At 43.4% G+C, this 13,189-nt stretch overlaps 1 protein-coding gene across 4 annotated transcripts in view; it reads right to left on the bottom strand.

Moving 5' to 3' along the window:
- Positions 1–2,217, bottom strand: part of ANKRD44 (ankyrin repeat domain 44) — a gene marked incomplete at its 3' end in the record, with an annotated part of 76,704 nt that extends 74,487 nt beyond the window's left edge. For 3 of the 4 annotated variants that reach the window (XM_084289145.1, XM_084289143.1, XM_084289144.1), the window contains exon 1: positions 2,149–2,217. In XM_084289145.1, coding sequence (XP_084145271.1) covers positions 2,149–2,184 — 36 coding nt within the window. In that variant the 5' untranslated portion in view covers positions 2,185–2,217. The remainder of the gene's footprint in view (positions 1–2,148) is intronic. The other variant, XM_084289142.1, reaches the window with a different exon arrangement.
- Between the last annotated feature and the right edge of the window lie 10,972 nt (positions 2,218–13,189).

The following is a 13,189-nucleotide window of genomic DNA, read 5'->3' as shown; positions in this document are numbered from 1 at the left end:
GACTTGCACTTTGTGGCAAGACAGAAGTCACAATTATAGCAGCATCCAGAAAGCAGCCGTTTTCATAAACATACACTTCCGGACTTGGAAAGATTTGATTTATTTGGCCAGACAAAAAAAAAAAGGGTAATCTTCTAAACCCCCGATTTGCTCTAAAGTCTTTCCTCTGAGGTTAATTGTCTCTTAGGACAGATGTGCACATCTCACCAACGTTCAACAGTTTCTCCATGGCCTTTTACTTCTGCCTGCCTCATACCTCTCTCACCGTAGATTCCAAAATACCATCTATAAAACTTCAGAAATCCTCAAAGCTTGCTGCAAAAAAAGGAGGTTATTTTATTTCCCTCTCCTACTTGCATTCGAACTATTTCAATACCAACACGGCTAACCAAAACGATCAGCAAGGACTAATCACTGCCAAACAGTGTCAGAGTTTCCTCTCACATGAACACCCAAGCACTAGAGAAACACTAACATGGAAGTAATTAAAAACACCCTGAAAATAGAAATGTAAGCACGCAGTGCAAATTGCCAGCTGACAGCACAGGAGGAAGGAACAAGCTATCATTTGATCGTTCTTTAATGACAGTTCCAGCATTTCACACTTTTCTGCAAACGCTATTAAAAACCCAATCTTCAGAATTTGTGTTGCCCAGTATTTTCCTAATTACTCCAAAGAACGGTTTGCTTTTTTGCTTCTGACAAAATAGCTGTTCAGCCAAAGCATTCTTGGGTGGACTTTTATTAACTTAAACGTGATTCTGAGCAAAACTGTTCAAGTTCAGTTATTTTTTCTGTTACGTACTATGCTGCTCAGCTATAAAATACATATTCCTCATTTAACATTGCACCCTGACAGATGAGAGCATCTCCCAGGCAACGATCACTAGCACACTTGCAGCCAAAGGATAGAAAAACGTTTAAGAAGCCTACAATAGCCCTGTACAGGAAATGCTATTTTGAAAACCTAACACAAAACGCAGAGGAAAAAGTAGGACTGTCATGTTCATCTAGATTTTTTTTTATACTTCCATTTTATATTATTTGTAAGACCATCAGGGAAAAGAAATACAGGGGAAAATCAAGGTAGGTGATGCTTTAAGCAAGCAGTTCTGAGAAGTTGTTTCAAGAAAACAACCAGGAAATGAATCACAGGGAACAGGTAATGTCAAGGTCTTCTTTCTCTGAACAGATTCCCCATGAAAACCAGCAGCAAATCATTCCTTCCACTTGACAGAGACCTGAGTGGGCTCACTTCTGTACCCTTCCACATCTCTGAACCAGATGTCTGGACACCACTGCCTGCACAAGCTGCAGTGCGAAGGCTACACGAGGCTAAACTGCTGGAATTAGCTATGAATAAACCAACAGCTTTATGGCAGAGAAAGACCTGAAGAAAAGGAAGGTTGATTCGAAACACCAGGAAGCACCTGGAAACCACCATTCTGGTTCTGCTTGATATTCTCACCACTTCCAAAAGCTGCAGTCAAGACTAACAGGGTTCATTTCTAACAGTACAGATTTAAGCTAAAATCAAACAAAAAACAAAAAACAAAAAACAAAAAGGAAAAAGAAAAAAAAATCTGCAAAAAGACCAAGTTCAAGTGGAGAGTTTTTTCACTGTTAAAACAATTAGCTACTACATGTTTGCAGCTGCTTACCATCATTCTGTCTAGAACAAGCCAATTTGAAGAATGACAATTCCTCTGTGGGCAAATCAAGGCCAAAATGCTTACTCTCACTGCAGAGACCTATAGTGAAACTTTATTTCAAGCACAGTCAGATGCTGAATAAAAGCTCCTGTTCTGTAAAGGCTCTTCAAAAAAGGAAACTCTACAGAGAGTAAAAATATGCAGCTTTCAGCTGTTCTCATTCATTTTCTCAGTACACAAGAAAACAGTGTCCCTGAGTAACCTGCACATTTGGAATAATTACCATATATTTAGAAAATTTAAAATCACCTGCTGGAGATAATTATATTTCAGACTAATAATTAGGATTACATTCAAGCCCTGAATCTCCATCTTCCAAATATTTTCTATTCTGTTATGTGTTAATTGCTAAGGACATGATTAATATTATCATTGCAGGAGTTCATAGGCATGGCGCTTGCATGTCCCAGGCACAAACATATGCCAAGCTACATACCAAGGCGTTGACATCCTCGGTCTTGTAGATCAACATCCGAATCTCTTCTGGATCACCACTGAAAATCGCTTGGACCAGTGGAGGCTGGTAAAACAAAGGAGAAGAAACAGTATTACCGGTTTGTTTGTTTTCTGTTTGAAAGGAGAATATATTATTTCTCCTAATACTTACTAAAGCTGCCCACAGACACTGTGAGCATGACCCCCGTAACACGCCAACAAGAGCATCTCATCAGGAGGAGCTATCAGCTTGCTTGAGGATAATCCGAAATCACGAGTATGTGCACACACGCTCATTATATGTGCAAACAAACAGGGACCCCCATCAGAATAGCAACTTTTGTCAACAACACACAATTAGCCCAGATGTTCTCTCTGGCATGTACAAGAAAAACTAATTACATCAGATATTGCTGCGTGCTTGCTGTTGGCACAGATTAATGGTCATGCAATACACATTTAGAAACAGAACATTATCCAGATAATGAATTTCTGGGCAATTACTAAACATCTTGTGTCTTTTTACAGAATAAATATGCAATGAGCACAGTTAATTTTAACCACCCGAGAAGTGAAATAATTATCGCATTGTTTCAAGTGTGTTATTATGCTATTATGGATCGGAATGCATAAATAAATAAGCAGGCATACAGGGGTTAGGACGTGCCACGCTCACTCCACTCCTTCAGCAGCATCAGTGCCATCAGAGGGAGGGAGCGCGGTGCACAGAGCTGGCAGCTCTGTCCTTGCCTGGCTTTGCACCGGGCCCCCAGCAGCAAGTATCCGAGTTACTAACCAAGCTGTCAGAGCACAATCTACTCCATTTAAAACCAAACCAAACATGCTGGAGACTCAGAAAAATAAAGGGACAAATTGCAAAGATGCTTGTCCCCTGAAGATGTCAGAAACAGGATGTGGCCCTGGCTCCAGCTGCCCCTCCTGAAGGCAGTGTCCTACCCGGGGCAGCTGCTGCCAGCCTGGGGGCTCGCTGCCCGCCTCCAGGTTGCCTCCTGCAACCAGCAAAGACGTTTGTGATGCCATGAAACCACCAGAACTTAAAATAACCCTGCAAAATGGAAGCATGCATGGCTACTTGAGCACATAAGACCACAGCAGCTCTCCAGACTCTGCAAGATGTAACTGTCTTGTGAACAGGTTATCTCAAAATTCAGAAACAAGCTGGAAAAGAAAAACACCATTATTTGCAATCTTTCCACTGCAATATTCATCATACTCAAACCTGGAAAATCTATTTCTAAGTTAATGTTGTCTACTTTAAAGCATATTAATCCTTTATGTCCTTGAGAAAGATTCGCATTGGAATTTTACTCTTGCCACTCCTCCAACACAAAAAGGACTAAAGCAGCATCTTTTACCACAGCTGCCTGATGTGTTTCATCACAGTGTGGTCTTATGTATTGCGGCAGATGCTTAAAAAAGGAAAAAAAATTGCATTTCATTTGAACCATTTGCCATGCTTCCTTCCCAGCCCGTGCCAGCTCAGCCACAGAACATTTCCCACAGGGGGATGCAGAAACCAAAGCTCCGAGTCTGCTCCATCCTCCCTCATCTGCCAAACTCAAACACGTCAGAACTGAACTAAGAGTGAGATATTGCCATTCCTGCTTGTGTTTGTACCAAAAGAAATCGTTTCAAGTGATTTCTGGTCTTACGCCCACTGGCATGCCAATAGAAATTAGTATTTCCTAGATTTACTGTAAGCCTTGCACTAGCTGCTAGGAAGAACCAGTGAATAAGAACTGTCACAGCAAAACATTTCCCTTTCATGTGCATTTATTGTAATATTTAAATAACAAAATAATCAGGAAAGCAGAGAACTCCTCAGCTGCAAGCCAAAGGGCCGCACAGCCCGGTGGTCAAGCACCAGCCACCCCTGGCACCTTGGACCAGCCGCTGCCACCACTCGCAGGGGCAGCCCACAGCCTGGACCCGACACCAGCAGAACACCCAGCCAACCTACGGTCTGTGGGATCGTCAGAAGCGATCAAATACTGTCGCAGGTATTGTTTTTCTTTCAATCAGGGAAGCTAAAATGCTGTGTATTGCTCTATTAAAAAAAAAAAAAAAAAAGTCTAAAGCAAGGCAGTTTGACCCATTTTTGGCCAAAAACCTGAATCAGACTCTCGGTTTTACAGGAAAGGCTTGAATTAGCATCAGCTACTTGACACAGAACGCAGACTGTGCATAACGCCGCATTCTGTGGACCTGTGATACATAACAAGACCCCCACCTAAATTTTCATCCAACACACTGCATTCAGCTTGCTGTATCAAGCCCCAGTATTCAGTCTACCTCTGAAGCAGGCTGTAAGTCTCACATTGCTGACACACACGAGCTAGCTGCCATGCACCCATCCACAAAGGCCTTAGTCCTTCAGCCTTTTCTCCATGAGGAGCTCTTTCTGCAAGCTACTCACGACAGAATCTATCACTGCTAATTGCAGCAGCAAGAGAGAGATCAGGGCCTGGGATGGGAAAGAAGAGAGAACACCAGCAGAGGTTAATATCCATCTTGAGTCACTGCTGAGCGGCTTTCTCAAATCGGCCATCTTTCCACTTTACTAGTTCATGAGTTTGCTTCACCTTTAAAGGCACTAGTATTGAAGCGAGAAACACTTCACTGTTAAGGAATTTTTCCTAGCAATTGCATTAAGACCTGCCGGCATGTGTGAGATGCTCAGTCACCTGTAATGACCTGTTTAGGGAAAATATGTCAGAAGAAAATTGCAGCACTGTTGCTACAATTAGGGGTGAGAGCCGAGAATGTGCACCTGCTAATCAGCACAGGGGGAAAGGTGCTGTTCTGCTCAGCAGCTGCCAGCAAACGCCGGAGCCTGTGCAGTTACACACGTGTTGGTGACGGATACCCAGCGACCTGAACGGATCATTTATTGATCTGCTATGGTAGCCATGCCTACGCACTAATGACTTCATGACTTTTTTTTACTTATTTATTTATTGCTGAAGGGCAGGTGACAAAGCTTTCTAGTCATCAGAGCATGGTATATTTGTGCAAATAGTATCTAAAGCCTGTGACAGCGTAATTAGTGAGCTATTTCATTAGCATAAATATCTTGCTTCAATATCCTTCAAGTTCAGAAGTTGGTAAATACTCAGAGTGAGGAGAAAACAAAAAGCAAGCATAGCACAGCTTATGTGTAACTATTACTAGAAATAAAGAGAGGTACGGACGCTGGAATGACGAACAACTGTTTCATCAGCTCAGTTCTCCAGGGTGTTCAAATTCCTAAAGAGAGTTTCAGCTGGGAGCCTTCGCATTTTTTTCTGAAAATACACACCAGCAGCTACCAAAAAAACCTGCCATGTTACTTTTCATTATCCTCCATAGATCCAACAGACAGCACAAAGGAAAGCAGAGGCTATCACCACGCTGCATTCCTGGGGCTCCAAGCCCCAGATCAGAAGCAGCATTTGAGTGGACTGTCTCAACTATCATTTTAATTACCACCAGAAGTGGCTGCTGAAGCACTCAGCAGAACAGTTAGCACTTGGTCAAGTACCTGTGACATATATTAAATATTTTATCCTGATTCTACGTATCCCATCTCACTAACAAGGACTTCTTGTTTTAGACAACCTTTCATTCTGACAGGAGCTGGTGGCAGATAGGTGAAGGATGATGGATTTCCACACCTGTTTGATACTATTCTTTGGTCTTGTGAGTGAAAAGTGAAAATATTGATCATTTACTTGTTCCAACTGCATTACAGCATCTTACTGGACTAAACGCATCAATGTGTCCATGAAACCATTTATCTTCAGCTGGCAAGACCACATAGCAAGACAAAGCAACCGATTTTGTCAGGGTTCTGCCTAACACCTCCCTTGTTCCCCGCATGTACTCCCATTACTCAAGATTACAAGGCTGTCTGCAGTGTCACATTATGCACATCTATTTCCTTCCCCTGGTCACAGTACAGAGCCCATGCCTCTTCCGAATTCGCATTTACAACTTTCTCCTGTGCATACAGCATGGAAATGTCCGAAATGCTGCTTTAACTTCTAAGTGCTACAAACGGGAAGCTGTAAACTGGATTTCTCTAAATTCTTGGAGTACATTCCCCTGTCACTTAGTATGTACACAATTTATGGAGAATCCATTCTGTGTACAGAAATTACCCAACACCCGTCATTTTTAATAGACCCTATAGCCACTTGCATGACTAGTCAGCCTGCTAGCACATTTTGGGGACTAATCACTAGGTAAAACCAAAGAAAAGTTCACTTTGAATTTGTTATGATTTTAAAGACAGTATTTTTGTTACTGGAATTTCTATATACAGTGCCTTCTGACAAGAAAGTCCTTTCACTGAGCTGGTATTTGGAGAATAAAGCGATTGGATGATTGCTAAGGGGTGTTTCAGAGCAATTACAGGTTTTTCCTGAGCAACTCCAAAGAAATATTTGTCCAAGCTATGGAAAGACTGGTGGAGAGGATCAAATCTGTAAATATGGTATATTGGTAATCTGAGAGCACTGTGGCAAACTGACAACATTGTTCCATGATCAAATAGACTCACCCAGGAGATTTATACTTACCAGATCAATAAATACCCTGGACACTGCAATATTTCAAATATGTCTGGGAAAATAATTCAATTAATTTACTTTTATGTTTTCAAGTGTATTTGTTCTGGTTTTGGAAGTCAGATTATTTGTCAATTATTTGTCAGGGTTGCGCATAATCCACAAAGTATATGCCTATACATTGCTGCTTAGCTCACTTTGCTCCCCTGTGCTCATGCACCAACAAAGTGAGGTGACACAAAACAGAAGTATTCAACAAAACATAAATTAACAGCCTGAAAAGTAAGAGAAACACAAGGTAGGTGGGATGTCCAAGCTTCAAAAGGCCTTTGCATTGCTTTTAAACTATTTTTTAAAGTATGCAAAAGAGCTGGGCTCTGGTGTTTTCCCCAGAGCAGCTGTTTGATAGCTGGCTGCCACACTGTACTGTAAGCTGCTCAGAGAAACATGCTGACATTTATGTTTCTTTGTAAAAAGCGTCAGCTTTTCTCCTGGTAGATCTCCAGTAATTTCTCTCCATGTCACTACAGCATCCTCTTTTTACTTAGCGTCTCCAAAAGCTCAGGCTGTGCTCACCCTTCAGAACGCAGAGAGGTCTTGGATGTTTACTGGGACAGGGCACCACTGGAAACGTGCTTAGGGAGTGGTGGGGAGCCCGGCACCGTTCAATTTGCTGCTATGCAAAGAGGGTAGGAAAAAATATATACAGAAACCGTAACGAGAGCACGTTCAGTGTCAAGAGCAACTTCATACCTAAACTTTAGAGAAGGATGAGGTAGGGTGGGAAGACAACACAGCATCTCCTCGCCATGGATGTGGATTCCCCTCCACATTCCCCTGTGGAGGGGAATCCAGGGAAAGCTGCTGGCAGTGGCCCTGAATCTCTCTCTCAGAGAAAGTTTGTCTTTGCTGATTGTAGGAAGAGAGGAGCGGGACTCATCCTCCCCTTCCCCCAGGGGAGGCGGCTTTTCAGGAGACACCACGTGTCAGTGGGATAATTTGGTAGCTGGGCAAGCAAAGGAAGAGAAAGCAAGAAGGGTGACTGGTGCCTGAGGGTCCGTCCCTTCGATCTGTTGATGCAAATGGTGAATGGCAACTTCATCAAAACGTGAAGAAATGCTCAGTGACCAAATGCTGCAATACTACAGCACGCACCTGCAGCCACCAGTGTGGTCTAAGCCAGAAGGAAGGGCACGGAGGATTAATGCTACCAGCAGAGGATGTCTGCAAAGGCACTCAGTGTGTTACAAACAATGCTGGGTTTGTTTCCAGGGCCTTCTCCCCCTTCCTGATGATCAGTTAAATGCTCCGTAATGCCTAAGTGGTACTGGATTTTAAGTAATTGTTCACAAACGTCTGAATAATTCACATTATGCTGGCATAGTCTGTAGGCAGTTCCTACTGGGGCATGAGCTCAGCCTTTCCCATAGCAGCCTCATGAACAGAGACTTGACTATTTCCAGAAATACTTATCAATAGTTAGAATACAGGGATTTATAAAGGATCATCAGGTGCTGTCATTGCTGGTGGCTTTTCCAAAAACAGAGTTTAATCACTGGTGCGCGTTTTTAGAGGGATGACAATTAACCACAAGCTATCAGACAGAAATAGAGCAGCTCCAGCTTGGCTGCTTGCACAGGCCGTGAAGCCACCTGTCTTCTGGGAGCACTCCCATCCCTCGTGTAGAATCTGATCAGGTTTAGAGGCTTGAAATACAGGCCTAAGAAAACATGAGAAAACACCATTACGCATCTTGAGAACAGAAAAAAAAACAGGTTTTAGCTTTATCCGCACAAGTGTTTTTTCTAAAACTACAAGTTCTCTCTCATTACAGCTATTGTATATCATTAAGGGAAGGGCCGAAGAAAAAGGGCGGATGAAGGAGTTGCAGCAAAGATGCTTGAAACCAGACTATCAGGTGACAAGCTGAAACACACCCTCCACTAAGGCGTTTGCTTCTCAAAACGGCAACCCGAAGTGCTTGGAGCACAGCCCCATCCTGCACCACCCCACGTGCTGCATGGGGCCAGGATCTGGCACTGCGGCTGTGCTCCCACAGCTTTTGGTGCTCTGCCGCCGGCCAGCCAGACCCAGGCACTCTCCTGCGCACCCCCCGCAAACAGCTCGGCGTCTCCAGCCAGCCAGAGATGATGACAGATCTGATTCTATAATTAAACATGACCTCAATTAATCATTTAGTAAGTGACGTGCAAAGCAGAGGAAACTTCAGTTTGCTTTCCCATGAGCGTGCTGCCTGTGAAGCAGCACAAACAAAACCCTTCACATCCCTGCCTCCTTGCAATCCCTGCACCCTTCATTCTGGTCCCCTCTTTGCCTGGCCCTCTCCTCTCCTCTAAGCACCTTCTCCAAGCCATTTAAACCTTTGCCTCTCTACTTGCCCCATGTCTGTGCCACCAGAGCAGAGGAGCTGGAGATTTTCAGATGATGCACACTTGAACGCCTTTCAATGCAAACACACTCTGTCCAGAAAGCACTTCAAACAAGCAAGAAGGAAAGAAACCACAAGCAAAATGGGGAAAAACACTATCACATATTGAGACACCTGAAACTGCAACACATTTATTTAGCCAAGCTTTCACAATACTGAAAAAGGAAAGGAGTCAAGACTAATTCTGCGTGTGTACTGCAGCATCGAGCCCAGTATTTCTGTTCACAGTCCTCAATATGCCAGTCCGGACAGTGCAAAACAAGCCTCTCTGCAGATCTATTTCTGGCGCCTAGCTTGGCTCTAGATCTTGGCTGCCGCCCATTTTTCATTACGAAGCCTATCAGCTGCCCCCAGAATTGCTTATGTTTCCAGGTGAAATAGAGGTTACATCCTGCCGTTCCAGGAATCCTGAAATTCTTCTGCATGCAGAATATGCTGCAAGTGTCCGATGTTTTGTTAAACTTATCAGTTAAGACACCAAAATAACTCACAGCATGTTAAATTTAGATCGCTTCTAAAAAGGAAAAGAGCTAAGCCACTTTAATTCAGCTCACTTAATGGCCTTTCTTCCATTCTCATTACTGGAGATTGTCCACTGGTCTCAATTTGAATTTGTTTGTTTTTTCTCTATTTTTGATGGTTTTTTTTTTTTTGTTTGTTTGTTTTTAAGCGCCTGCAGATCATATCAGAAAATTAGTTAATAAATGCTGTCTTGAAGTTACATTAATCAAGTGGAGACAAAGACTCAGCATGCTGCAGACTAGTGAAAATAAGAAAACATTTTTTAAAAGAGACAAATATAAATATAGCAGCTTAACATTCGTTCCATTCACCAGCATTCATTTGTTACCCATTTTAGCAGAGAAAAGTCTGATGCAGACAGCTTAATAAGACTTGTTGGAATATTTACAAAGATCGGGGATAATCGATCTAATGGTATACTAGATTTTTCTTGTCCTCTTGAATTTATTTCTTCAAAGCCCTGGGGATGATTCTGCCTTGATAAAAATTGCCTATTGGATAACATCATGTCTAACATACGTGTCAATGATGACTATTCTTCCCCCCCCTTTTTTTTCTATAATCCATTTATCATCTAGGAAGGAGCAGGGAAGAAGCGCCAATGTCCCTGAAGAAGCCGGTAACCACCTGGCTCTCACTACTCATCTCCAATCCCACCCCAGCCACCCACCCACATGCACAGGCAGTGGGGACCCCCCCAAGACACCCTCCCAGCCAAGCTCTCGGTCAGTACATGCCAGCTTTAGCCGGGCATGAAGCGCCGTGCCACGTTACACCACCAAGCCTGAGTGCCCCACGGGGAGCCCAGCAGCTTTCAGAAGAGCCCCTGCTTTCTCCCAGCCAGAAGCATGGCTGGGGGCAGCCCAGGAGGCAAGGTTAGGAAAGTGGAGAGAAAGAAAACCACCTGCCACAGGGCCGAGCTGTGGCAACCCCAGTGACGGATCTGCTGCTTGCTGGAGACTGAAAAATGAAGCAGTGAGGGGAGAAGCTCACTTGCAAAACATCAGCCCTACTGAGCGCTTCATTTCCTGCTGCGATTCAAATATGTTTCAAGCACATCAGGAGCATTTCCTTTTTTTTTTTTTTTCTTTTGACCAATTGCACAGGTTCTGAATGCTAGAAGATTAAGAAAATAAAATAAAACCAATTCTGAGCGCAGGGGGAAATCCTCTGGAGAACAACCAGATTCATGCTGGCTGCAACCACCCTCCTGAACTGATACATCTCCTCTGGAGACCGCTGACATCTTGCCTTTGCCCTACTGTATCAGTAGCAACAGCAACCAAAAAAATAACAAGAGGAGAGAAACGGAAATGTTGCAAGCTTATCTCCTTTCAGCTTATTAGTTGTGAAACCACGACGTACCCCCTCCTCCCCGCCGAGGTGAGCGCGAGCAGGGGCCTCCCCACCATGGGCCCTGCTGGCCGCGCCACCTCATGGCCTCACGTGGCCTGCGTGCGGCCTACAGGCACCCATCCTGCTGTACCTAACTGCTCGGCCTGACACACTCATCATCCGCTCAAATATAAACCCTTTCATTTTTACTAAATTAATCCTGACGTAGAGCACTGGAAAGTGACATCTGAGCCTGTAAGATCTTCCTCGAAAAGATTAGGACTTCCGCTGGTTAGCGGAGTCTGTTTTATATTAACGTACACACAAAGAGGAGAAATATGAAACAGAGAAAGCCTTAATAAATTTGCAGATATTTCTAAACTACAAGTGCCTGCAAGTACATTGGAGGCAGGATCAGAATTTACAACCACCTCAAGAAATCACACAAACAACTGGGCCGGAGGGAGGAGAGGAAACTATTCCCTGTGGAAGAGAGCACAGCCTGCCTCTTCGCAGTAAACCCACAGCAGTTACACGGCAGTTCGGTGTAACACAGAACTTGAAACTGCAGCTTGCGAACTGAATGCAAGTGAACAAGATTATGAAAGAGGAAGAGACCTTAAAATAGGGATGCAGCTTGCAAAACTCCAAACAGGCCTTCCGCACAGCTCAGTACTGCTCTTAGGCTTCAACTAGAGTGAGACGCTCGGTTTGGGGAAACCTTTTCAGGGAACTTCAGGACCAAAATAGAGCTCTAAAACATAACTTACAAGGACAATCCAAGCAAACTGGAGACATTCAGCAGACACAGAACAAAATTTAAAGGGAATATGAGAACTTATTAAAAGCAATCTGAAGAAAATTTAAGGGATCGTGGGATATTTTTAAAGGGATAATTTAACGCAATATGTAGCCAGTTGATACTACAATAATCACCTGTTATCCACACCCAAGACACACAAAGAGGTTTCATCCCGCTCCATTCAAGTCAATGCAAATCAGGACTTTGGTTATCAACTCATCAGAGTTATTATGGGTGAACCGCAGAAGACCATTTCAAAAATAGATCTAACCCAATGGTGACTGAAAGTCAAAAGGCCCCTTTTTAGCAGGCTTCAGTAGGCAAGAGACTGAATATATGAAAGCAAAAGAGCCCAAATGAAGTTCACACCACGCTGATATAAATGCAAAACTTAATGTAAATATGATAAGCTACAGTGGGACTGCAGTTCCAATAAAAAGCAAAGAACTCACACTATTTAACATTTCAGCTGGATATTACACCATAAAATGGACAGTTATTTAAATGGTATGGCAGATGGTACTGCAGACATTTCTGCCAAAATGAATAAAAATACATATATCTCAAAAAGTTCAAGGGGAGGCGAGTGTCTTTAGGGAGAAGCACACAAACATGTGGCATGATTCCAGCAGAACTTCAGACCCCGTTTGGTTCACATGTCAGTAGGTAATTACAGCTATGGTTTTCTTCCCATGAGTTCACATGCTGAGTTTCTGTTCAGGGCGGATGTATTTTGCAGGCATGATCTCACATGTGCCTGAATCTCATCTTCCTCTTGGCACTGCATTGATGTGCAACGCTTCCAGGGCCCCACTCCCACCAATGTCAAAGCCCAGCCCCAGACAACAGCAAATCTCTGGGGTCAGAAGGGTGACAAAGGAGGGACAGGACATTTTAGGGACTTGAGCAAAGTCCAAAACATCTGACTTGCCAGGTTTCGCCATTACATCACAGGCTGATCTTGCTCAGGTTCAAACTTCCTCTTGCTCTGGACATCGTGCACAAACCCTCCTGCAACACACCTCTCCCTGAGGCATCTGTGTGACAACCCATCTGCTCTTTTGCCCAGCACAAACGCACTCCTGAAACACCCCAAAAGTCTCTCAGCTAACTTCTGCCTATGCAGCAGGTGTCAAATATACTTTAAAGAAATTAAACATGAATGCTTATGTTTCCTGATTTCTCTTGGAGGGTCAGTGCTTGTGAAGAAGACTGCAGTCAGTTGTTATCATTTTCACAAAATAATACAATCCTCTGTGGCTTTTCATCTCCTGCATTTGCCTTCTGCACAGTCAGCACAAAGTTCAAATTTAAAATGTTTAAGTACTGAGGCCAATGACAGTGTTATTTCCATTAATAGCAGAGT

This window comes from Netta rufina (assembly GCF_964035555.1).
Source record: "Netta rufina genome assembly, chromosome: 6".
Lineage (NCBI taxonomy): Eukaryota > Metazoa > Chordata > Aves > Anseriformes > Anatidae > Netta > Netta rufina.
Note: the sequence above shows the minus strand (reverse complement) of the source record. Positions and strands in the feature narration are given on the sequence as shown.